This window comes from Malus sylvestris, chromosome 5 (assembly GCF_916048215.2).
Source record: "Malus sylvestris chromosome 5, drMalSylv7.2, whole genome shotgun sequence".
NCBI lineage: Eukaryota > Viridiplantae > Streptophyta > Magnoliopsida > Rosales > Rosaceae > Malus > Malus sylvestris.
The window spans coordinates 10,071,489-10,095,665 of record NC_062264.1 but is presented as its reverse complement, the minus strand read 5'-3'; the positions used below and the strand labels follow the sequence as shown (position 1 = coordinate 10,095,665).

Sequence of the window (24,177 nt, the reverse complement as noted above, 5' to 3'; positions counted from 1 at the left end):
ACCACCGAGTTGTAACTATGGATTGGTAGATCTTGTGATGTTAGAATTTAACTTTTTAATTTTTTACAGTGTCGTAAAGTTTTACTTCTCGACTCAATCACGGCCGTCGCTACAAGAGTATTTACGGAAGAATTTTACCTTGTAACTTGCTATTTATTCAAATTTCTATCTCCCACATTACGCGAAACTACAACATATGATAAATAACTAGTTACACCAAACATTTTCGCCTACTCAAGGGTGAGATCTACCATTAAAATTTAAATTGGCTATAACTATTGGAACTGTAAACATGTGTAACAGTACTTTGAATTGTTCGTTCTAACATCAAATTCCCATGACCATACGTCTATATCGGCTATATAACCCTGTAACAGGCATCACATTGCCACGAAAAGAATAGTGACCTCCGAGTTTCTGCCTCGTCGATGACCAAAGTACCTACAATCCTATACGAAAATACGAACTACAGCGAGTCCAACAGCAGTTATGGAGACCAAAGTACCTATGCAATATTTGATCACCTCATATTTTGCAGTTTCCACCTGTGCTCTTAATGCATGAATTTCCTGTCAACAAGGTTCAAGATCATTATTTCTAATAAAACCCTATGTTATAAGTCAACTGATGTAAACACAATAGTTTCCAGTGCAGTAATCGTGCTCACTCTGTCAAGTTTATTTGTGAGATTAGTTGTTTCTGCATTTTGGTTGGCAAGCTCATCGCGTATGCGCCTGCAATCATGAATCAGAAATTATTTATTTATTACGAGAGGAATCTGTTTACACCCAAATTTCATCTCTGGACACCCCATTCAATTTATAACATTCCAAAATTAACCCTACATAAAAAAATATAGAAGGAAAAAAAATTGCACAACCACCCATCTCACCTTCATTGGTGAATCCAACTCAACCCCTAATAACCTCCTCTTATTCTTCTCCAACAACAGCAAATCCCCATCCCCACCGAACCCAAAAGTGTGGCTAAGGCTAAAAGATCCATTGCACAAAGAAATTGGAGAAACAATGGCTATTCTTCTTCTTCTATTGTAAGGTAACTCACCAGCCCAGGTGGCTGGAACATAGCCGTCTGCCACTCCGCCGATCTGGAGATGGGAGGAGCCACCGATCACCATTAGTCCGGCGAAGGAGAGATAAAAGGATAATAAAATGTGAAGAGAGGGAGACAAAAAGAGAGGATAAAGGGGGTGGTGGTGGGATTGCATCTGTGGGTGGGAGAGAGATAATTGAGTGGATTCAGAGGTGGCTGGAACAACCGCCCTTCACCATTAATTTTTCAGTAAATTTAATAATGGGATACAATGGTCATTAAAGTAAGAAAAATTTATGGGTGTCCAAAGATGAAAAGTGGGTGTAAACAAAACTTATTACAATGGTACCAAGGGACTAATAAAATTGAAGACAACAAGAAAATTAACTTACCCTCTTTCAAGATTTAAATCCAAACGCTGCCCTGCTGTAACTTTGTCAATCTCGTACCTGTTTCAGTAAACAAACTATTGAACTAAGACCACCAAGAAAAATAACAGTATTGGAATAATAAGTTATGAGTCAATAATTCCCTTGACAGTAGAAGAACCAAAAACATAATACATCAGAAGACATACCTCAATTCACTGCGCATCTTCTCTATATCACCACGAAGTTTTTCAGTTTCACGTTGCAACACTGTAAAATGATGCTCCTACGACCAAACAACGATTAATTAGAATAAGAAAATGATAATTTTTGTATTCTATATGTATAGGACTATTCAATACTAAAACCATTCAATAGTCTAATAAATCTAAAATCATGCTATGCTACCTCAAAAAGAGTTTACCAGCATCATAAAGCCATAGCATGGTTAGAACTGATTTTTAACACAAGATATAAACACATTAAGGAACGCAAAGCCAATTTTATGGTGTTTCAGCCTTTCTGCAAATCCTTTTTTTTTAAAGACCATTCAATGTCAGGTTGTAAGTCCTATACAAGCATATCAAGTTAGTTGCTTTCAGTGAATTCATTGTTTTATCACCAAGTAATTAATCGACTTCATTGAGTTTCAAGTTAAATGTATGTGGAAATCGAATTAGGTTTAAACACCCTCGAAAGAACTAGATACGATTTCTGATAAAGAATGAAGGGTGATGGATAAGGAACAAATCCATCCCCTGCTAGTTTCGATATAAAAAAAGGAAACTGTTATTAGCACTCCAAAAATCTCATTATGCACTCCTTAGAAGTGTATTTTTCTTTCTAAATATAAAAAGTTTGGAGTGCAAAATGAGAATTTAGTAGTGCCAATAAGAATTCCCTAAAAAAATTGCAAATTACCAAATTTTACTCTACTTCAAAAACTCATGTCTATTTTATTACTACCACGATCTATTTTGTCAGTGAATGCATTGTTCTACCACAATCTATTTTGTTACTGTTTCAACGTTAACCATCCAAAAATAGCAATCAGATACTTTCTCCCCCAACTTAGGTTTATGATGGAACAATGAACACTAAACCAAGCTGATCATAACAAACAATGCTGAATTCCATTTGGTGGCATGTAATATGATAGCAACTTTCACGGAACGCTATACCAAAACAGTAGCAGTACTGCTCCAATAGCTATAAATTATTCTCGAAGTGCTAAGTTTTATGAAGAAGGAAGGACAAATCTGTTGGAACCTGTGAACTCTGTACTTCGGATTTGAACTTTGACAGGTTTGATTCTTGCAGCATTACAGCCTACAAATACCAAAATCAAAAAACGCATCAAAATTAGACCGCAAGATGAGCAGTAAAAACATCGAACAAAACACGCACAACTTGTAAACTAACACTCCACTGAGGCAAATCAACAAACAGTTGGAGAGCAGCATTTTACCTGCTGCATTTCGGATTTAGATACAAAAGCATGAGCTACATTCTCCAAGCTATCATTCAGAACTTCAGTGATCGCAGCCGTGATGGCCTCCGCCTGCTTCGTCGGCACGCCTTTGGCCTCCAAACCCCTGACCAGAGCCAGCGTGTCGACAAGAAACGCGCGGTTTCCGTTCGGTTTGACCAGCTGCGAAATCTGCCTGCTCACGAGTCCGTGTCCTCTGTTGCCCGTCGAGGAAGGCGCATAGAAGTTTCGTCGGAAGCCGGAGAAGCGAAACGCCGATTCGGCACCGGTTTGAAGCACCCGCTTGCAGAGCGCCATGGATTTGCTTCAAATCTTTCAGGGAGAGCTGATACTCGAAGTGGGGTCCACTGGAGAGAGGAAGAGAGAGGCGGCGAACAAACGTGGATGGCGGATGGCCCAAGGACGTTAAGAAGAAGGAAAAATGAAAAGGGAAAGTAGTTTTGCGGTTGCTTGGGGGAAACGCAAACAGCTTGCGTTTATATTTATGCTTTCCTGTGACTCTGTCTCGGTCGTTACAAGCCTTTGCCCAAGTCAAGTCTTGCGGTTGTACTTCCAAACTTATACATAGCTGTTCACATATTTATTTTTACTTTTCACATATTTAGTAATTTTTTGTCATTGATTTTTTAAAATTTATTTGATCTGACGGCCGAAATTAAGAGGGTGGTGAGAAGTAAAAATAAGTGTGTGGATAACATTACTCTATTTTAAATTCAAAATTTGGGGATTTTTTTTGTGGATGGCTAATCATAATAATTTTTGTTTTGAAAAATCCTAGACAAATCAGTTTTAGATCATATTTTGCAAATCACATGATGTGACGCTTGATGGTTGGATTCCTTCTTCGAATGTTTAAACTAGTCATCAACCGTTGTCATATTGTGTGATCTATAAAATATGGTTTAAAATGATGATCATTTTAGCATCATCCATTTCTTTTAGTTTATATTGTATTTCTCCAAAGCCAAATGCAAAACTAAAAGGTTTACCGTGTTGTAAAGAACTGAGAAAGCTTCATGTTGTGCTCAATGCATCTTATTCAAGTGATAGTTTCCTCATTACTATTGCAAATATGACAAGTAGTAAATTTTCTTCAAAAAAAAAAATTCTCTTAGGTGAGCTTCATCATTATCACTTTGTAACCATGTTGTAGAATTAATGTACTAAACCCTAAATCCTTAATAAATTTGACGTCAAGAGTGACTTTCATTGATAAGAGGGAGTGGTGCTTACTGCTTAGAATTTGTGAATGCTTCAACATTATTATTGTTATTCGGATATATATATATATATATATATATATATATATATATATATATATATATAGTTGTACAACCCTAATCACAATTAATCTAAGAAACCTATTAAGGAAAGAAATTTTCAATAGAATCAATTACAATGTTTGCATTTCTATTTCCAACACTCTCAAGTTCGTGCATTATCGAACATGCCCAACTTGCTACAAGTTTTGCAAAAATCCTTTTCGACACTGCTTTTGTTAAGACATATATGCAAGCTGAGGTTTCGACTTGACTCTTGGTATCTCAATAATCTTTCAATCTAGCTATGAAGAAATAATCTACTTCCACATGCTTCGTTCGATCATGATGAACTGGATTAGCTACGATCTCACATGCAGCTTTACTCTCACAATATAGCTTCATGGTGTGTTTAAGACCATAAATCCTTCAAAATATTTTGTAATCAAAGCATTTCATTAGTTCCCAAAGCAACTCCTCTATACTCTACTTCGGCACTCGAGCGAGCAACAACATTTAATAGAATTTTACGGCTTAATTTTCATGTATTCCATATTCTGAATAAATAGTACATACAATCCTTGTTACAAAAGGAAACAAAGTAAAGGACACAATATCCTTCCTAAAACATGCCTCTAATAATTACAAGATATTTACTTTCATTTTCTTCTAAATATTGACTTATTCCAATACTCCCCCTCAAGTTGGAGCATAGATATTACTCATGCCCAACTTGGCAAGTGAATTACCAAATCTTCTACTACACACGGCATGAGTAAGGATATCTGCAAGTTGTTCTTCTGAGTTCACAAACGGTATTGACACAATCTTTTTCTTCAACTTTTATTTGATAAAATGTCTATCAACCTCAACATGCTTAGTCCTGTCATGCTGTACTGGATTCTCGGCTCTTTCCCTGGCAGACTTATTATCACAATACAACTTCATTGCCTCCTTCTGCTTAAAACCAAGACTTCAAAGTAACTTTTGTAGCCAAAGAATCTCACACACACCATGTGCCATACCCCTATACTCGGCTTCAGCAGAAGACCGTGATACCACATTCTGCTTCTTTCTTCGCCACGTAACCAAATTACCTCCAACAAAAGTAAAATACCCAGATGTAGACCGTCTATCAGTCACATCACCTACCCAATCAACATCAGTAAATCCCTTAATCCTCATATGTCCATGACATTCATACAAAATTCCTTTACCAGGGGCAGACTTCAAATATGCCAAGATTCTCATTACTGCGCCATATGATCCACACTTGGTGACTGCATAAACTGACTAACCACACTTACCACATAGGCAATATCTGGACAAGTGTGAGAAACATAAATCAGCCTCCCCACTAGTCTTTGATATCTACCTCTGTCAACCGGTTCCTGATCTAGATAAATCCCCAAATAATGTTTCTCTATGATAGGAGTGTCCACAGGCTTACATCCCATCATTCCTGTGCACTTTAATAAACCCAGAACATATTTACGTTGAGACAAGAAAATACCTCTAGATGACCGAGCAACTTCCATGCCAAGAAAATATTTCAAATCTCCCAAATTCTTCATCTCGAACTCGGCGGCAAGGTTTTGTTCTAGCTTCATCATCTCTTTCGAATCATCACCTGTTATTATCATGTCATCCACATAAATAATTAAGGCTGTCACTTTACCACTTTCCTGTTTCACAAATAATGTATGATCCAAGTGACTTTGATAATACCCAATCCGCCTCATAACTTGGGAAAATCTACCAAACCACGCACAAGGCGATTGCTTAAGTCTGTAAAGTGACTTTCGCAACCTACATACTCCGGTTTTCCCTCCGGCATTGTACCCTGGAGGAAAATCCATAAATACTTCTTCTTCCAAGTGCCCATGAAGAAAAGCATTTTTCACATCAAACTGTTTTAGTGGCCAATTCAAATTTGCAGCTAAAGAAATCAGAACTCGTAATGTATTCATCTTCGCTACTGGAGAAAAAGTCTCATGATAATCAACACCATAAGTTTGAGTTTAGCCTTTTGCTACTAACCTTGCTTTATACCTGTCTACCGATTTGTCTGCCTTGTATTTGATCGTAAAGACCCATCTACACCCAACTGGTTTCATCCCTTTAGGTAGCTCAGTTACCTCACATGTATCATTCTTATGTAGTGTCATCATTTCCTTAGCCATCGCAGTAGCCCATTTAGGATCTTTCAAGGCTTCCTTAACTCGGCTTGGTGCTTGGATTGCTTCCACATTGTTTACCCAGGCTTGACGTTCTGGTGCAAGGTTTGAGCATGACACATAATTAGCTATTGGATACTTCACTTTTCCTTCAGGAGAAAACCTGTCGGAGGAACACCACGATTTTGCCTTGGCGGCAACTTATATGTACTCATAACATTATTTGGATTAGTTACATGAGCATCAGTAGTACTTACCTCAGGAATATTCAGAGAAGACATATTGGGTGGCACTATTGAGCTTGAGAGAGAGGGGGTTGCGGGTTCGGTAGCTAATGATTGCTGGAGCGGTGAAACTGGTTCGGGAACTCCCTGCTGACACTCTGCATCACACTCAGCAGCACATTGCCGAGAAGACTCAACTGGTTCGGTGCTACTTGGCTGAATGATACTCACATTCTCGGCAGTGTCTTACCGAGATTTACTGTTTCCATTCTTAGTAGTGTTTTGCCGAGAGCTTTCATAGCTTTTTTTGTCAATAAATACTCCCCCTGAGCTACATATTTCCAACCACCCAAGATCACCACTCATATTCTCCCCCGGGTGATCGGAAGGTGATGGAGTCGAAGCATAAAAGAACTCGGATTCAAAAAAGGTAACATCCATAGTTACATACATATGACAAGTTTCAGGGTGGTAGCACTTATACCCTTTCTGTTGAGGAGCAAATCCCAGAAAAACACACCAGTGAGCACATGGATCGAGCTTACTACGATGAATCTTGTGAATATGAACATATGTTACACACTCAAATACACGAGGAGAAAGAGTATTAGTTGACATTACTGGAACAAACTATGTCAATACTTGGAGAGGTGTACGAAAATCCACAACCCGGGATGGCATACGGTTAATCACATACACGGCATAGGTGATAGCTTCAGGCTAGAACCGTTTAGGTACAGATGCACCAATGAGCAAGGCACGGGCAGTTTCCAAGATATGACGGTTCTTTCTTTCAGCAACCCCATTTTGTTGTGGGGTATGAGGACAAGTAGTCTCATGTAGAATTCCTTGATCCCGAAGAAAGCCGGACAACTCGGAACCAATATACTCACCTCCATTATCAGAGCGAAGAAACTTAATAACAGAGGAATATTGTGTTGCAACCATTTGAGAGAATGATCGAAACACCATACCCACATCACTTTTATTCTTCATCACATAAATCCAAGTCATACGAGTGCAATCATCAACGAAGGTAACGAACCATTTAATTCCAGACAAAGTACTAACAGGAGCGGGACCCCAAACATCAGAGTGCACAAGTTCGAAAGGAAACAATCTTTTATTCATGCTAGGAGGAAACGAAACGCGATGACTCTTCGCGAGAATACATACCTCACAATGTAAGTCTGATTCTTTTATTTCATGAAATAAACTAGGCAACATACGCCTCAAATAACCAAACGAAGCATGTCCTAACCGACGATGCAATAACCAAACTTCCTATAAATTATTGGTACGAGATGCTCGAACTGCATTAGCTCTGCCAGAAACAACGTCATCCACATAATATAACCCCTCTCTCTTAGTGCCACGCCCAATGATTTCCTTTGTCTAAATATCCTGAAGTAAGCAAAATGAAGGATACATTAATACAACACAATCCAATTGTTCAGTGACTTGAGGTACAGACAATAAGTGATGGGACAATGATGGAACCAATAAACAATTATGTAAGGGAAGAGATGGTGTAAGAGATATTGTTCCTGCTCCAACAACAGCAGCAGTAGAACCATTGGCAGTTGCCACACACTTTCTATGAGGGTCTTTCATGGACTGAAACAAAGTTCTATCATACGTCATATGATCCGTAGCACCAGAATCTAAAATCCAACCTGTATTTGTCATTGAAATAACAATATACTGCACATCAGTCACTACACACTGCACAACACTGACAAAACAACAAGTACGACACAATGCAGATACACAACAAACCACACAATTGCAGTCAACAGTTGCAGGCAACCACGCAGCACAACACTGCAGTTCCAGCAATAGACACGCAAAACCTCACGGTATAAAAAGGAAACCCTTACACGCTGCCCAAGGACAGCAAACGGCAACAATCTTTTTGTTCTTAGTTGACAGCAGCGGCCACACTGATCTACGGACAGAAATAAGTAGCATAAACTACAGCCCACAGTACAAGAGAACAATTCACACGCTGCAAGCAGCAACAAATCCCTTTTATTTTTTTATTATTTTGGTTTTGGTCACAGATTTACATGCTGCAATCGTGCAACAAGCAACATCAAATCTCCCTTTTTTTTATTACTATCAAGTCTGCAATCATACAAGCACCATCAATTCACACGGCACAACACGCTTGTAGCTCTTACACGGGCAGAACAAACACACCAATACACGGCACAATTGCAAAAGCATAGCACCACACACGGCAGCAAGATCACACTGTTGCAAATCCACTATACACGCCCTGACCGATTTCTGCAACAAGCAGTGCAGGAACAAGTTGACCGAACACAGTAGCGGAAGAAAATATTGTTTTACAGTTTCTAGGGTTACGACAAACTTGGCTCTGATGCTAAATAGAATTTTACGGCTTAATTTTCATGTATTCCATATTCTGAATAAATAGTACATACAATCCTTGTTACAAAAGGAAACAAAGTAAAGGACACAATATCCTTCCTAAAACATGACTCTAATAATTACAAGATATTTACATTCCTTTTCTTCTAAATATTGACTTATTCCAATACATTTTGTTTCTTACTCCTCTAAGTAACCATATTACCTCCTACAAATATGAAGTAACATGATGCTGATCGTCTATGATCAATCCATCTTGCCCAATGGGCATATGTATACACTTCAACGTCCAACTAACCATTCTTTCAGAACAAGACCCCTTTATGTGGAGCTGACTTAACATATCACAAAGTTCGCATCAATGTATCCATATGTTACTTAGGATCACCCATAAATTGGCTTAACACACTTAAAACGTAAGCCGAGACTTGCCGCATATGAGCCAAATACATCAATCTTCCTACCAAATGTTGATATCTCTTCTTTTCACACTTTGGTTGATCTGGATTAGACCACAACTTTAAACCTTCTTCGAATGACATATCTACTGGTTGACTGGTTGACTGGTTGACATTCCCGTCCCATGTAATAAATCATGAACATATTTCTTTTGTGATAGAAAGATATCATCCTTCAAACGGGCCACTTCAATACGCAAGAAATACTTCAGTGGACCAAGATCTTTTATCTCAAAAATTAGGGTCTAACTTCAAAGTAGATGATGGATTACTCAAAAATAAACTTATCCATTGCAATAACCCTCAGAGTGGAGGGCAAGGAGAAGTTCCTTTCATGTTTAAACCCCTTCAGCTAGCGGTGGATTCGCTCCGTGATTAAGGTACTTCTCTTCAACCCACTGTTTTCTGGGTTCATATCTCCAACCAACCATGCTAGTCTTGTATTCGTGATTACAAAAGTTGGAACAAGGTGCACCTATTCACATTTCGATCAACACCTGATGCTACTAGTGCCGCATTCCTCTTAAACCTGCAGATATAAATATGAGGTTTTTGAACCATAAGTCGAAAGATAACAAACAAGACCTGAAATTAAAATAATAAATCATGTGAAAAATGTCATTGGCAACTCATTTTCTCCTCTGCTAAGTCGAGTTTCTGCCATACCTGTGGAGGTATTCATCAAGCGAGAAACTATACAGCAAAATAAAGAACAAAACTGAGAGAATTCATTCTGATGGTAACCGAACATACCATTCGAGAATGCAATAGAATCACATTGCATGTTTTTTTTTCTCCATAATGAAAAGAAGAGAGAGAGAAGATCATGTCACTAATCTAATTAATAGGAATTTTGGTATGCATTTCATTTGCAGGACAGGTTTGGAACACGATACATTTTAGTATCAGAAACTAAGTGCCTCATGGGAGAGATGTATTTGTTCACCATTCATGGAATCAAGACCTTATTGGCATACCACCTCCCCTTGACAAAGGAAGAAGAAACATAAAAAGAAAAACTTAACATACCTTCACTTTTATGAGCAGGAGTTGGAGCATGAGTATGGCCTGCAGGTTTTTTGTCATACAATACCTGACACAAGCTAGTTATGTCACATATCAACCGAGTTGATGAGAAGATCTTAAGCATAAAAATATGAGTATTAGAAGTATTTATGTAATTAGACTTTTAATTTGGACAGAAAAGTGATACAGATATTCCACCAAATAAATTCCAAATACTTCATAGCACGAGTTTCGCAAATCAGGGAGACAAGGAAAAAGAGATAAGAGTGAAGATATAACGCCTCAAGACCAACACAAAACGGCAATTCTGCTTGTTTATTATGTGGATCAGCAGGAGTATCATTTCTGTCTAAGAAGACCGAATAACCAACGCAGGCATACTTCAAATGGGCAAGCGCCCGATCTCCTGCCATTTACTTGTTTGTTTGTCTGATGTTGTTTTTTCACTTCCCTCCTTGTCATCTGCACTAGAATGTCCTCGACGGTTCGATGCTGATCGTGCGGTACAAAAGTAGGCGCCAAAACATGTGTAAATTGTATCCGACTTTTATGTTACCATAACGATCCTCGTTCATTATGACAGTTGCGAGGGAGGATCAATTGATGTGTTAATATTGAGAATGAGATGCGTCTAGAGTTCAATTCCCTTCAATTTAAACACTAGAACTTGTGCATAGTCGATAGATATGCGAGTTCGAATCTCCCTGTATTTATAAAAACTTGCATTTTCTTTCCTTTCCTTAGGATACAAGAAATCTTACATGCATCAACATCACCCATGATTGTAACACATTGGAATATCTAAACAGTAAGGAAGAATGTAGGAAAGACCAAACAAAGCATAATACACTAAACTAACCTAGTTATTGTAATTAGAAGATTAACAAAACAAAGGGTTTATACATAAGTCAAAACTCTTCCATGGGAAATTTGCTGTACAGTATCAACCGCTCTTCTGCTGCTGCTGCTTCTGCTGCTTCTGTGTTCCCAAAAATCTTACTGGTCCGGGTGCAGATAATCACACGCTGCGCCCTTCTTGCAGTGACCACTCTCAAAGAACCTGCACACTCTGGGCCCTTTGAAGGGCGGCCTCGACGACCCTCCTCCCCCGCCGCCACCACCAAAGGACGACTGCCTATTCCAGGGCTGGCCCCCACCATAACCAGAATCTCCGCCATGCGGAGCACGATCCCTTTGATTTGAGAACCTATCTCCTCCATTTTGAGTTTGCCCACCCCAACCAGGATTGGTGTTCGCAACTGCTGGCCCTTGGCCAGATGGAGCCCAACCGGGATTTCCACTTAACGAAGTAGGTCCTTGAGCAGCAGGTTGGACCCAATTAGGCGCTGCATTTCCAGGTACTGGACCTTGACCAGGTCCAGCCCACCCTGGACCCTGTCCCGGAGCTCCCCAGTTCATGTTTGTATTTCCTGGCACTTGTCCTCTCCAGGCCATGTTTGGATTTCCCCCAATTGGTGCCCAACCTGCGTTTTGATTCTCTTGCCCCGTTCTTGGCAGAGAACTTTGGTTATCTGGGACACCCATGCTCCAAGGTACCTGGGGCGATGGTGCTGGAGGCTGAATGTATGATTGATTAGCTGGGACTTGGGGTCTCCAAGGATCAGACTGTGGAACACCAGAGAAGCCTGATGAAGGCAAATTTCCAGCTGCATTTCCTGTATTAATAGACTGGGTAGCATTGTTAGTAGATGAAGCGTTACCCCAGTAACCATGGGCCGGATGTTGTGCAGGCATAGTAGAAGCATTAATTGGTTCTATCCTCTGGGACGGAGCACCTGCCCAGGATTGAGTTTCACTCCCAGGTACTGGCCCTGGAGCAGTCATTTCCTGTTTTGGAACTGAACCAGAAGCCCACCCTCGAGTATCACCACCGGGAGTACGATTAGTAACAGTCTGTACCAGATTTTGCAGATTTGAAACAAGATTTTTCACATCTGTTACTTGATTCATTGAAGCATTTACTTGACCATGCATTTGACGAGTATTTGTAGAGCCCAGAAGCACAGCAGTTTCAGACTTGGGTACTGCATTAATGCCAGAAAGAGAGCTTGAGCGATCAATTCCAGAAACTCGCAGTGCACTTTCTGGAGTAGCTACTGTACTAGGTTGCATCACTCCATTTCCACCCAAGACAGAGCCAGTTGGATGAACAGGGGTGGGTGACCAATTACTTTCATAAGCTTGACCCCTTGCCCCACCTAATGGAGTTTGGGATGGAGTAGGCGAGGGAAAGTTTGTTGTGCCCCACCCATCTGAAGAATACTTAGGAACCTCAACTGACGATAGAGTACCTCTGGCTGAGGATGAAGTAATTTCGTTTTCTGATCCCCAACTTCCTCCTCCAGCTTGGCCTTCTGTACCCCGTTGAAAGAGACCTCCTTGAGGCTTCCCAGACGGTGCAGGTGAGAGACATGAATCATGAACCATTTGGGCCTTTAGAAAACTACTGTCAACCACTGAAGGGTCTTTCTGGAACTTTCCAGCCAATACATCAGTTACCAGGATAGAATCTTCTTCCTTCTCAGTGTTTTTCCAAACTCTCAAGTTGGCGGGAAAATAGCCAGTGTTATTCCATTTGCGTAGCTGTGCCATGGAAAATGGTCCCTGAATCTTCCCGGAAGGATCCTTGTAATGCCATATTTTTTCTGAATCATTGATAGGGGCTGTCGATTGTGCTGCGCCAGTGGTGAAATGTGCCACTGAATTTCCTGAGCCACCAGGAGATGATTCAGATTGTACCACAGATTGCGTACTCCTAACACCTGTTTCTAAACTTGAAATAATTTGTTTCTTCTCCCAGTGGCTTGTTTGCTGCGTTTCTCTGTCTCTTCCTTGACCCCATGAATCATTCACTCTCTCACCAGCTCCAGTTGTATTTTCTGCTTTGTTGTAGAATCCCTTATTTGACGTATTCCTGCTTAACTCTCGATTTGTATTGGAATAATTCTTTGTCACACCCCAGGAATCATTAAAAGAAGATCCTCCTCTTCGTGGAGAAATTGGATCCCTCCCTTTCCTTCCAAAGGAAAAACCTGTAGGTCTCGTGTAACTATCTGCATGGGTTGAAAGCTATGTTATTAATGACTGAAATAATGACTGGATTATTGCTATCGTTTCGGTTAAAATTATGATCGAATTAATGAAAAAGAAAATAGCACTAGAGAATTAAAGGTATAAAAATTCCAAAAAAAAAAAAAAAAAAAAAAAAAAAAAAAGAATGGGACCTTGTCTCTTGTCATCTCCTTCGTCTTCCTCCTCCTCAGATTCATAACTCGGGTCCATATTTGGATCCGCATGTATTTCTAGAGTTTCCTCTAGTCTACGCTGGCGTTCCTCAGGCGTCTTTAGAAGCTGCAACTTCTCTACACACTCTCTAAGCGTGAAAAGAAAGTTAAGGATTTTACATCATACCGATTCCTAGTCATCTTAAAGTACCATATACAACATTGACCATAAAAATAAAAATAAATTAAAAAAAAGTACCATATACAACAAAAGCAGCAGCAACAACAATAACAAAGCCTTATCCCACCAAGTGGGATATACATATATGTATATATATATATATGTGTGTGTGTGTGTGTGTGTATAACAAAAGCATCTCTAAAAAAATACAAAAAAAAAAAGAAAAGAAAAAAGCAATTTAAGGTTTTCTTTCCAAGGAATCAAGAAATTAATAAGATTTTTTTATATTGACAGTGAAAATACATGTTTCGGGCATCAACTAATGAAAAAGGCAGACGGAACTATTAAATAGGTATCTGATGCTCTATTAAGGAGCTAAAATTTCTTGTAAAGTTAAAAGTGCTAAAATTTCTTGTAAAATGCCAAATGCATCTGCTTATTGCAACATCCAATTCCCCTCCAAAACAAAACATAAAGAAAAAGAAGACCTCAACTGGTATAAAGTATCCCTTCACATGTGTCACTCATTACTTCTAATCATAGCAAAAAAAAAACTTGCGAGATAGTAAAATTTCCGCCTTTACCAATATAACGTTTTTAAGTTTTCTGGAAATCGCTAATATAAGAAACAGGTCAATTTATATCAAAGGCCACAGCCTCAGAAAGCAAGTAAATATAAAATTACACCAAATAGCTCAGACTTCAGGAAAGAGAGTAGTGCATAAGGTTCCAACACATTCAAACATCACAAACCAAGAAAAGGGAGATGATTTCTGCACACCATATTTCACCTCTTGCATACCCCTCTTTTTTCCAGCCATTGGAGTGAACAAATCAAGGGCCAAATTAAAATGAATGTGTAGAACTATAAACCCCTCTTTTTTCTAGCCATTGGAGTGAACAAATCAAGGGCCAAATTAAAATGAATGTGTAGAACTATAAGGTAAAAAAGAAGGGTCTGCAGAAATCACTTTACCACCAAAAAAAAAAAATTGTGAATAAAAATGTATTAAACTTGAAAAGTAAAGGATATTCCTTCCTGCGCCCTTTTTCACTAGCTCGATCACGAAGATGAATGAGTCTCACTATCTCCGTTTCTAACCACTGTATCAGAATAAATAAAACCAAATCCATCAAAGAAAAGCAAGGAAAACTATTAAAAAAATAATATCAAAATCAAGTTATAGGAAAAACAGAGGGCATAATGTATATTGAATTTACACCTACAAGATTAAGATAAGAGTTGAGTCAACAACAAAGGAGCCAGAATCCATATTGTATCTAAGAAGAGGAGGACAAAACAATCCTTCTTAAAGAACAAATCTGGTTGAGATTATTAGGAATTAATTGGGGAAAAGCAACTAGTTCTTGCCGATATTCCTATGTTGCAGACATGTTAGGTCTTTTATCTCTTCATGAAAACATTAAAACTCCTGTAGCAAATGGCAGAGGATGGCTGCAAAGAACTTGATCTGCTCACAAGTTCAAGATTGGATTGAGCTTGTTTTATATTTGAGTTGATCTAGAACCCAACCATAGGGTTACAAAAATCAAGCACCTGCCTATCTCAACATTAGGTATTTATGCCATGTCACCCTGTGTTATACTTCATTTGAAAATACATGAATGAGAGACTTAAGGCTTAAATACAGATCCATAGCTTGAGTGGTTACGAAGCTCAGCAAGTAAAATCGTCAAGCTTGATTTTCGGGGTTCAATGGTCGGCCTTTACTTGTTCAAGACCAACTCGAAATGCAACTGTTGAAGCTCGACATCATAGCATTCAGATGTCCAGTTAAGTTGGAAAAAGCAAATAAATTGCTTCACCTAGGCTTCATATGCAACCTTTCAGATCCACTTACAAATGGAGAGGAAAACCATTACACCATAGTGCTAGTAACAGCTAGTACTCAACCTTAGACAAGTTTATTACACGGTGATGGTGTACCATACCCCAAATATCTTCTAAATTGAAAAACATAGTAACACCAAAATTACTCCTCTTTGTTGTGCCTTTATGGGTGGTACAGATAAAAAAATCAATCAGAATTAAACTTGGAAACCAGGACCCCATAACCTCTATAATCAAACCCATTGTGGTAAGCAAATATGCCAAGCCATGTTTCCCTTTACAAGCCAATAACTGAAGTTGGAAAACCAAACACGAAAAAAGAAGCCTGCTTGGGCTAAAAAAATAGATAAAACCTTGGTTCAGATCACTACCTAAGTCCTTTATTAACTGTGGCGTAAGTTTCTAGCGTACCTAATTCAAGGGATTGGAATTTGGCAACCACATGAGCCTATACTAATATTAAAAGCCTACAAGCATTATTTGGTCTTTGCATGCTTCCAAATTATATAGTTTACCAATTTACAGAATCATAAGATCCCTGGTTCTTATAACGATGAGCCAGTAATGTAACACACGTATTTGGATTACAATGAACTGTTTCTTTGTCACTTTTGCAGATTGGAGGGCTACTTACTGTATCTAATATATTTGGAGGAAGGAAAGCTGTGCTTAGGTACCTTTAATCAGTGGTTTCTGTATCTTTTTATGGCCAATAAATGGAACTTCTCAGTTCCATTATATTGTATGCAGTCCACAAATCTTGTATATTTTAGACTAGTTAATGAATTCAGTTCTTTTTATGAAGGAAGTATATTACAATCTTCTCCCTAAGTGGACACTCGGTGGAGGTATATATTTTCTTCATCATCATCATCGTCCTTGCATCATCATATTTTCTTTTCTTTCCTTTTATGTGAAACAAAACTTTCCTAAGTACACTTTAAAACTTTATCCTGGAAATCAAATCTACAGCAATCCCTAAAGTCAATGCTGTAATATAGAGCTCAATTTTGAGATGAATTACCAATCAACGTCTGATGCGACATGAAACATGTGCAAGCCTAAGCGTACATAGAACATGTCCAAGATGCAAATAAAAAATTGAAGAAAAAAGAAGTTAACAAGTGAGAAAGCAACTTTAAAGGATAAAAGGGCAAGAGTTTTACATCTTTGACTCTGACTGCTTGGAGCGCTATTGCTTTGTCTTGAACATCACCCTGCAAGCGACCACTTTCTCAGGAGAAGATAAAAATTAACATAACACACAAAAGTAACAATAGAAGATAGAAATACCACAGTAAGCCGGTTGATAAGTCCACATTTTATGCTCTGACGCAGTCGTTTGCATTCGTCCTAAAAATAAACAATGAAACAAGGTGATAATCAAACAAGTGATTTCTAAATGAAAGCAGAAACAAAAAAATTTCAAACAAAGATTGCTTTTCCAGCAATCTTCACTATGATGCACATAAAGCTGCAATCTCTCCCAATAAAGAGGGAAAAGCAAACTACACTATCCATTCTATTGGATGTGAGAATTATTCACGTTTCCCTTGTACCATATCTTGCCCAATGGCAAGCATTATCAGTCTTTCTAATGTTATTTCTAATGGACGAGATGCCATTGAGAACAAGGATGTCCAAATCATGTTTCTTTAAGAGCCACATTTATGTTATTTTTAAACCGAGTTTGGAATTGAAAGGAAATAGTTAGTTATATGCTAAATCACCTCAGTGAACTCTTGGTTTGAGATGATATCAATCGAAATGATCTCTGTCTTGTTTAAGTTTAATATCTCTAGCAAGATGTCTGTCATCCTTTTACCAACTTTATATGGCTCGGCACCTTTGCATGTACCTGTTCAGAAAATCATTTAGACAATGAACTTTACAATTCTGATAGTTTAATGCCTTCGTTGCTCAGGCCAAAAATACAATGAAAGACAATTAATCAAATAATTACCTATAATTTGCACCAGCCTATACAAATCTTGCTTTTGACCACTACCAGAAATTCTAATTCTGACAAAAGAGCCAGCAACCTTGTCTTGAAAGTTATCCAGATCATCAAGTAGATCTTCCACTAAATTACGCCTTAAGAAAATTAAATTGATGTTATGCATATCAATGGCTGCAAAGTCGTCAATATTAGATTGAGGTCCTTTCCCATCACCCTTTTTACGTGCTTTACGTCTCTTATCTTTACTGGCCTTTGCTGGGGTATCAGAGTTGCCATCAACCTCCAACTGATTGTCATTGGTATCAACAACACTCCCTTGAAGATCATCAGTGTAAGCATCCTCTTTTACAAGAAAGTGGGATTCAAGAAGCTTTAACATTTCAAAATGCCCAACGCGTGGTTTCCCAAATAAATTTTGAAGCCTTATATCACAAACTATCTGACTTTTTCGCCGAGGGTCACGAAGTTTGTTCCTTTTTATATATTCTAGCAAGAGAGCCTGGACATCAAACTGAGATAAAGGAGACTCATCACCATCTCTCATGTGCATTACAAACTCTAGAAGTTCCTTTGATGCCCACCCTGCACTATTATCTGCAGATGGACCTCCAGAGCCGGTTGCTGTAGCTGCACTTGATGAATCCCTCCCCTTTGCACGGGTTCTCATTCGTTTTTTGGACTTTCTTTTTTTAGGGTTAACTAAATCCAAATTCTCAGAGTTGTCAGAATCAGACCCTCCACCATCATTAGCATCATAGGGTTCATCACGTGACTCCTGTTTATTAGCACGTCCAGTTGATCCTTTCCTTGGATTCTTGGCCTGAGCAAGGTCATCAAGCGTTAGAGATAACTTCTCTTTTAAGTCTATCCAATAATCCTTGAAGAGGTACTCCCAGCTGCTTTTATCATCAAAATCGACTTCATCCTGCACAAGCACAAGAAAAAAAAAATGAATAAAATGAATGCCACTGCAAGCAGTTTAAACGTGTTAAGTGAAAACAGTACATAGTTAAGGACAAGATTAATGTTATAAATTGTAATGTTATAATTTTGATTTTAATAAATTGACCAGACCTAATGTCTAATGACATACCACTCAAACCATGACACGCTAGAATTATACAAGTGGACATTGCTGAGAATTCCCAACCAAATGGAGAGACAAACACTCTCTGACTTTGACTTACATGAAGTACAATGACAGATTGAAACTACATTTCCTCTGTCGCATGAAAACTTGGGCTGCAGCAGTTAAGTATCAAAGGACTATCGACACAGGCAATGATAGACCTATAATCTCTAAGAGGGTGAGTATATGCAACACCCCAACCATTTCACATGAGCTTTCAGCCACATTACATCTAATCTTCTTTTTTTTTTTGTTCGTTTTTGCACATAATTATAGCCAGACATTTTATTATGCCATAGGTTTCAAACCGATACATGCAATTACAATTAGATGCTTTATTCTTGAAGCCATATTTTCCAACATATTATAAAAGATTTCTTACAAACAAAAAAAATATTACAAAACAAGAATACTCAATCAAACTAGCTTCCCTTAAATTTATTGATATAATTCAACGTATAATTCTGGATATATGACTTGTACAAACTCAAGCAACTCAATATGCACTGACTGGATACATTGTTCATCGAGTGAACTACAGTCCGCCAGAAGGGAACTCAAACAAAACAAGATGAGAACAAGGGACAGAGCATATAAAGACAAATCCCAGACATCAACAACCCTAGGAAAAAATCACCAGGGAAACCAAGATACTGCTGGTTCCCAGTTCACCTTTGATTAGAAGAAAGGGAAGTCACTAACCTGATTACATACAGAGGCCTACGAAACCTCCAAATGTATACACTTTGTTGTTTCTTTTTTCCCTTTTGGCTGACTGATTTAATTAGGATGTAGCAAAAATGAACTTCACGACACACTACTTTCACACACTAAAACACTCCCAAGAAAGATATAACCCTTGACCCTAGTCGTGACAATGCTAGCAAAAGGAACATACAAAAGTGATTAGGGAATAACAGAAGAAAGAAGGCATCATACCTTGTTCTTGTTTCCTTGCTCATTCTTTTCAATCATCATGATAGTTTTCATGCATGTCTCACAGAAGCCTTTGTTTCCTCGAACACATAAGATAACAGCATCTTTGATACACGCCTTGCACAAGGAAAAGGTACATGTATAACACATGTAGTGGGCACTCTTTTCACAGCTGCTACAAAGGTGCCAACCTAAAAGACATTTATTAATACATCAGATACTGCCCAGCAACCAAAAGAACTAAAATAATTTTCAAATAAGCATTTTTATAATGATGTTAACATCATTAAGTGATGAAACCCAGTGACACATGTAAAAGAACTGGTGCTTATAAGATGAAGAGTTCAAAATACAGCCATAATGCCTGCAATCTCTCTCAAAAAAGACACTGGCTACTAGATTCACTAAAAGTACATGAATAATAAAAACTGAAGCGGACAAACACATAAAGTCCAGGTTAAGGATAGGGTCTGAATTCTGAACTGAGGTAAATGCTGAATACCTTTGATGAACCCTTAAAATTTTTCCAAAAACAAGAAGAAAAAAAAAAAGAAAAAAGAAAAGAAAAGAAGTTGATAAAGTGTTGCCTAAAACATGGTTTGCTAAGGTACTTGGTAGGAGTTTGGTACTTGTTATGTTGCTTTAACAGTAACTTAACTGTACACGATACAGAACAGGTAGGAAAATCAAAATCTGGCAGAGTAGGGCTTGATCTTATGCCTGATATATTTCTTCCCAATTTTATTTGACCTGCATAAGTCCCCATTCTATATTATAACATAACCTTATACAAGCAGTTGTAACTCTTTTGGTAATAGGTCAAAACACAATGTCCGCCAATTCCCTAATTAGCAGTCGGTAGGTCATTACAGCAGCAATTGTTTCTCCCTTTGTCATTATAAAAGAAAATCTAAACCAAGGATCAAAAAACTGATCCCTCTCCGCAGAAAAAGCAATGCCCTCCTCTTGGTAATAACCATATCTCGACAACTAAAGAGTACATTTGTAAACAATTTCAAATTTTTTTAACTGTAAAGTAAACAAAGAACTATATCTTAAAGGTACATGTAGTCATAATTCGAAACAAATACATAATCACTTGGAGACTAACTAATATCTTCAAAGCACACAAACTGTTCAAGGGCAATTAACAAATAACCATCCGAATAATTATATTCCAGGTCGATAATTACAACCATGCACTCCAAATCAACTCTAACTAGACACAAACAATCCAATACTTCAGCATACTGAAAGTATGCAAAAAAATTCACTTACTTGAAAAAATACAAATATTTCAAAAGTATCACAGTATTTTTAGACCTTACCAGCAACTAATAAAATATCATTTTCATATAATTTAAACCAAATATCAAAAACGAAAATGAAAAGCAAAAAAATAATTTTACAACATAAAAACACTAGCTCAATCATCACTGCACCAAGGAAGCACTAATGCAGCTAGAGTTTGAACCTACAGAAAGCACATGCTAAACACATAAATGATCACCAAAGAAACAAATATACGAAGACATGGAATAAATAAAAATAAAGAGAATTCTATTTAGTGGAAGCTAGGAGATAAAACCTAAATTCTCAAAGATAAATCTAGGAACTGATCAGAAAACTGAAGCCTCCTCAAGATTACAAAGGGTCTTAGTTTAAAGGCCTATTACACTAGATGAATTGTTTAATGAGGTGTATGTGCTGAATGGATGTTTGTTCAAAATGCATTTAAACTTAGTAATGAAAATCCACTACGAATATACACGAAATTCTACTATACTTAGGGGTATCCAATACATTGGGATTGTTGGCCGTTAGATCTCAGTCATCAAATCCCAGTGTATAGAATACCCTGGAGCATACTAGAAAATCCTGAATATACTTTGTACAACCAAGTACATTGTGCATTAATAGTCTACTGGCCCTTAACGTACTACATCAGAATTAAATAAAACAATAAAACTTGGTGAAAAGGAAAAGAAAATTAAGGATTTAAGCTGCAGCAACTTACCGCAATTCCATCGACCCTTGGCTCGAAAGAAGGCCTCATCACGATTAACACATGAAGGATGGTATGCTTTGGGACATCCCCTGAAACCACCAATTAAACTAATCAATCAACCAATCACAGAAATAACGTCAAAAGAACCACAGACAGTAAGCAAAGTTCAACTGACCTGCGGTCACAAAGCACAAGCTCACCCCCATCAAAGCAAATGAAACAGACATCCTCTTCCATTTTCTTCTTTGAGAGGAGTTTTCCCGTGTCCTTAGAACTCTTCACATGCTTCCTCTTCCCGCCACTGCCGGCCCTTTTCGTCTCCTCCTCCTCTTCCACCTCCATTTCTTCTGCTTCTTCCTCTGCTGCCCCCATCTCCTCTGCCTCCGTTGTCTCCTCCATTACATCATCAACCATATCCACCTCCCCAACTGTGTCAGTCTCAGCCAACATGTCTGCCGCATTCTCCTCATCATCTCCCCCTGCTTCAGCCTCCTCTCCTTCCGCTTCGGCCTCAGCCTCCTCTGCCTCGTTCCCATCCTCCTCTCCCACAGCCTCGTTCCCATCCTCCTCTCCCACAGCCTCGTTCCCATCCTCCTCTCCCACTGTCTCGGCCTCAACCTCACCTCCCTTGGCTTCACCCGTCATTTGCTCTGTTTCATCCTTCACTGAAAGCACAGTCTCCTCAGCCGTTTCAGCCACATTAGAATCAGCCTCCTGCATGTCCGAGTTAGCCACAGCAGCTTCCTCAGGCAACACCTTCATCTCTGTCTCCAATACCTCATCATCCACATCCCCAACCTCAGCTTCCTCTGTGCTATGACCTTCAGCCACATTCATCCCCTTCACAACCTCAGTATCCTCTGTCACATGACCACCGGCCACAGTCATTTCCTCCTTCACCTCAGTTTCCTCTGTCACGTGACCTCCAGCTACATGCATCTCCTCCTTGACCTCCGTTTCCTCTCTAAAGTGACTTTCAGCCACATTCGTCACGTCCTCAACCTCCCTGTCCTCGGCCACGTGACCTTCTACCACATTCGTCTCCTCTTCCACCACCATCTTCTCTCCCGCGTCAGCAGCAGACTTCTCCATCGCCACCCCCAAATCCTCCACTGCATCAGTTTCAACTGTCTCCGCAGCCACCACCACCGCCTCCGCCACATCCTCCATTTCCGTATCCCCCTCCTTACACCCTCCTTCAATTCCATCCCCATCGCCTCTCTCTACCGAAGCCGCAACCGAATCAGATTCTCCGTCGACCCCAAGCCCCGAGCCGCCATGTTCGGGCTCAGGTGCAGACTCCGGGTCGCATTGTGGTTCGGTGTTCCGGAGCTCCTCTCCTGTATGAGGCAACGGTAAAGCGTCGTCTTGGAGTGAAATCGAAGGCTCGTTCACCTTGGAAGCATCTTCCTCGTCGGCTTCCATGGCAGCAAGAAAACCCTAAAATCCAAAGAGCTAGGGTTAGGGTTTTAAGCTTCCGGTTCCCCTGTAGGGCTATCTGTCGTCGTTTAATCGTTACACAACACTAAAACGATTGTATTAACTGAGGGGAGTTGTAGCGAAGGAGAAGAAGGCAACTGCCACGACAGCCAAACAGAAGAAATGCCGTAAGCAACAAGGGCTTTTTGGTGGCTCCTAGGTTTGGGTTTGGGACGTGGGCTGATTCAGGTAAAATGGGCGTCACATGCTATAGATGTGAGGGATTTTCCATCCACACGTATCATTAACCTCCACACACCTTTTTAATTTCAATTCATTTAATTTAACGATTGAAAATTAAGAGCTGTATGTAAAAGGTGAAAAGAGGTTTGTGGATTACACCATCTTTTCTCGGTCATGGAGTTTTCAATTTTAATGGTTTCATCGTCCGATATATATTTGTTCGTGTTCAAAAAGTGTAGTATACATCCAATGAATGACAAGTTATACTTGATAAATTGGTTGTACAAGAAAATCTATCATATTATAGGCCTTCTTTCAAAGGCCCCATACCTGGCAAAATCATATACGATAAGTGTTTGGTTTGAACCTTAATGAGTTTGGATTGATAATAGGTGAACCTGTTAGTAGCCTATTAACTAATGGGCTGGTTTGAGTAAACCAACAAGTACCTGTTTCAACCGGTTAAGAGTAATGCTAGTTTAGCAATTTTCAGTACCTATATAACAGCTACATGTTAAGAGGTAGATCAATTTAACAATATATATATATCTGTATGTATGTATATGTATTATATACAAGAAGCTAACATGAGCTACCCCAATTGTAAGTTGTTGCCTCATGCGGCTATATGGAAAGGAAACTTAGGCCATCTCCAATGGAGGGTTGAATTCCCAACGTAGCCATTTTTTTTCTTCTTTTGAAATCCATCTCCAATGGGGTGATATAAAAAATGTACTAAAAAAGATTTAGAGA

General features: G+C 38.9%; 2 protein-coding genes across 3 annotated transcripts; both read right to left on the bottom strand.

The window, feature by feature from the left end:
• Positions 1 to 223: 223 nt before the first annotated feature.
• Positions 224 to 3,430, bottom strand: LOC126624694 (protein FMP32, mitochondrial-like). Of its 2 annotated transcripts, XM_050293785.1 has the most exons (6): positions 2,890 to 3,430; positions 2,691 to 2,750; positions 1,631 to 1,707; positions 1,446 to 1,502; positions 668 to 734; positions 224 to 569 (listed from the first exon to the last, which is right to left on the bottom strand). In XM_050293785.1, exons 1-6 carry the CDS (start codon positions 3,205 to 3,207, stop codon positions 450 to 452), a joined length of 699 nt encoding a protein of 232 aa, XP_050149742.1. In that variant the 5' UTR covers positions 3,208 to 3,430; the 3' UTR covers positions 224 to 449. The 2 variants fall into 2 exon arrangements, with proteins under 2 accessions (XP_050149742.1, XP_050149743.1); XM_050293786.1 differs by lacking the exons at positions 224 to 569; positions 668 to 734 and adding an exon at positions 744 to 1,108.
• Positions 3,431 to 11,138: 7,708 nt separating this feature from the next.
• On the bottom strand, positions 11,139 to 23,419 carry LOC126624690 (zinc finger CCCH domain-containing protein 19-like). The gene is made up of 10 exons (XM_050293781.1): positions 21,938 to 23,419; positions 21,772 to 21,851; positions 19,758 to 19,945; positions 17,693 to 18,614; positions 17,460 to 17,587; positions 17,023 to 17,082; positions 16,896 to 16,946; positions 14,911 to 14,981; positions 13,697 to 13,851; positions 11,139 to 13,525 (listed from the first exon to the last, which is right to left on the bottom strand). The coding sequence occupies exons 1-10, from the start codon at positions 23,185 to 23,187 to the stop codon at positions 11,448 to 11,450; spliced, it is 4,983 nt and encodes a 1,660-aa protein (XP_050149738.1). The 5' UTR covers positions 23,188 to 23,419; the 3' UTR covers positions 11,139 to 11,447.
• Positions 23,420 to 24,177: the final 758 nt, after the last annotated feature.

Bases quoted from the DNA above. Each gene is read 5' to 3' on its own strand.
- LOC126624690 (XM_050293781.1), bottom strand. From the start codon at position 23,187: ATGGAAGCCGACGAGGAAGATGCTTCCAAGGTGAACGAGCCTTCGATT. The intron at 17,588-17,692 runs GTAATTATTTGA...TTTTCTGAACAG, and splicing joins TAGGCTGGTGCAAATTATAG to GTACATGCAAAGGTGCCGAG. The intron at 13,526-13,696 runs GTCCCATTCTTT...CAACCCATGCAG, and splicing joins AGGAGATGACAAGAGACAAG to ATAGTTACACGAGACCTACA.
- LOC126624694 (XM_050293785.1), bottom strand. From the start codon at position 3,207: ATGGCGCTCTGCAAGCGGGTGCTTCAAACCGGTGCCGAATCGGCGTTT. The intron at 2,751-2,889 runs GTAAAATGCTGC...TGGTATTTGTAG, and splicing joins CTAAATCCGAAATGCAGCAG to GCTGTAATGCTGCAAGAATC. The intron at 570-667 runs GTGAGCACGATT...CCTTGTTGACAG, and splicing joins TCACAAATAAACTTGACAGA to GAAATTCATGCATTAAGAGC.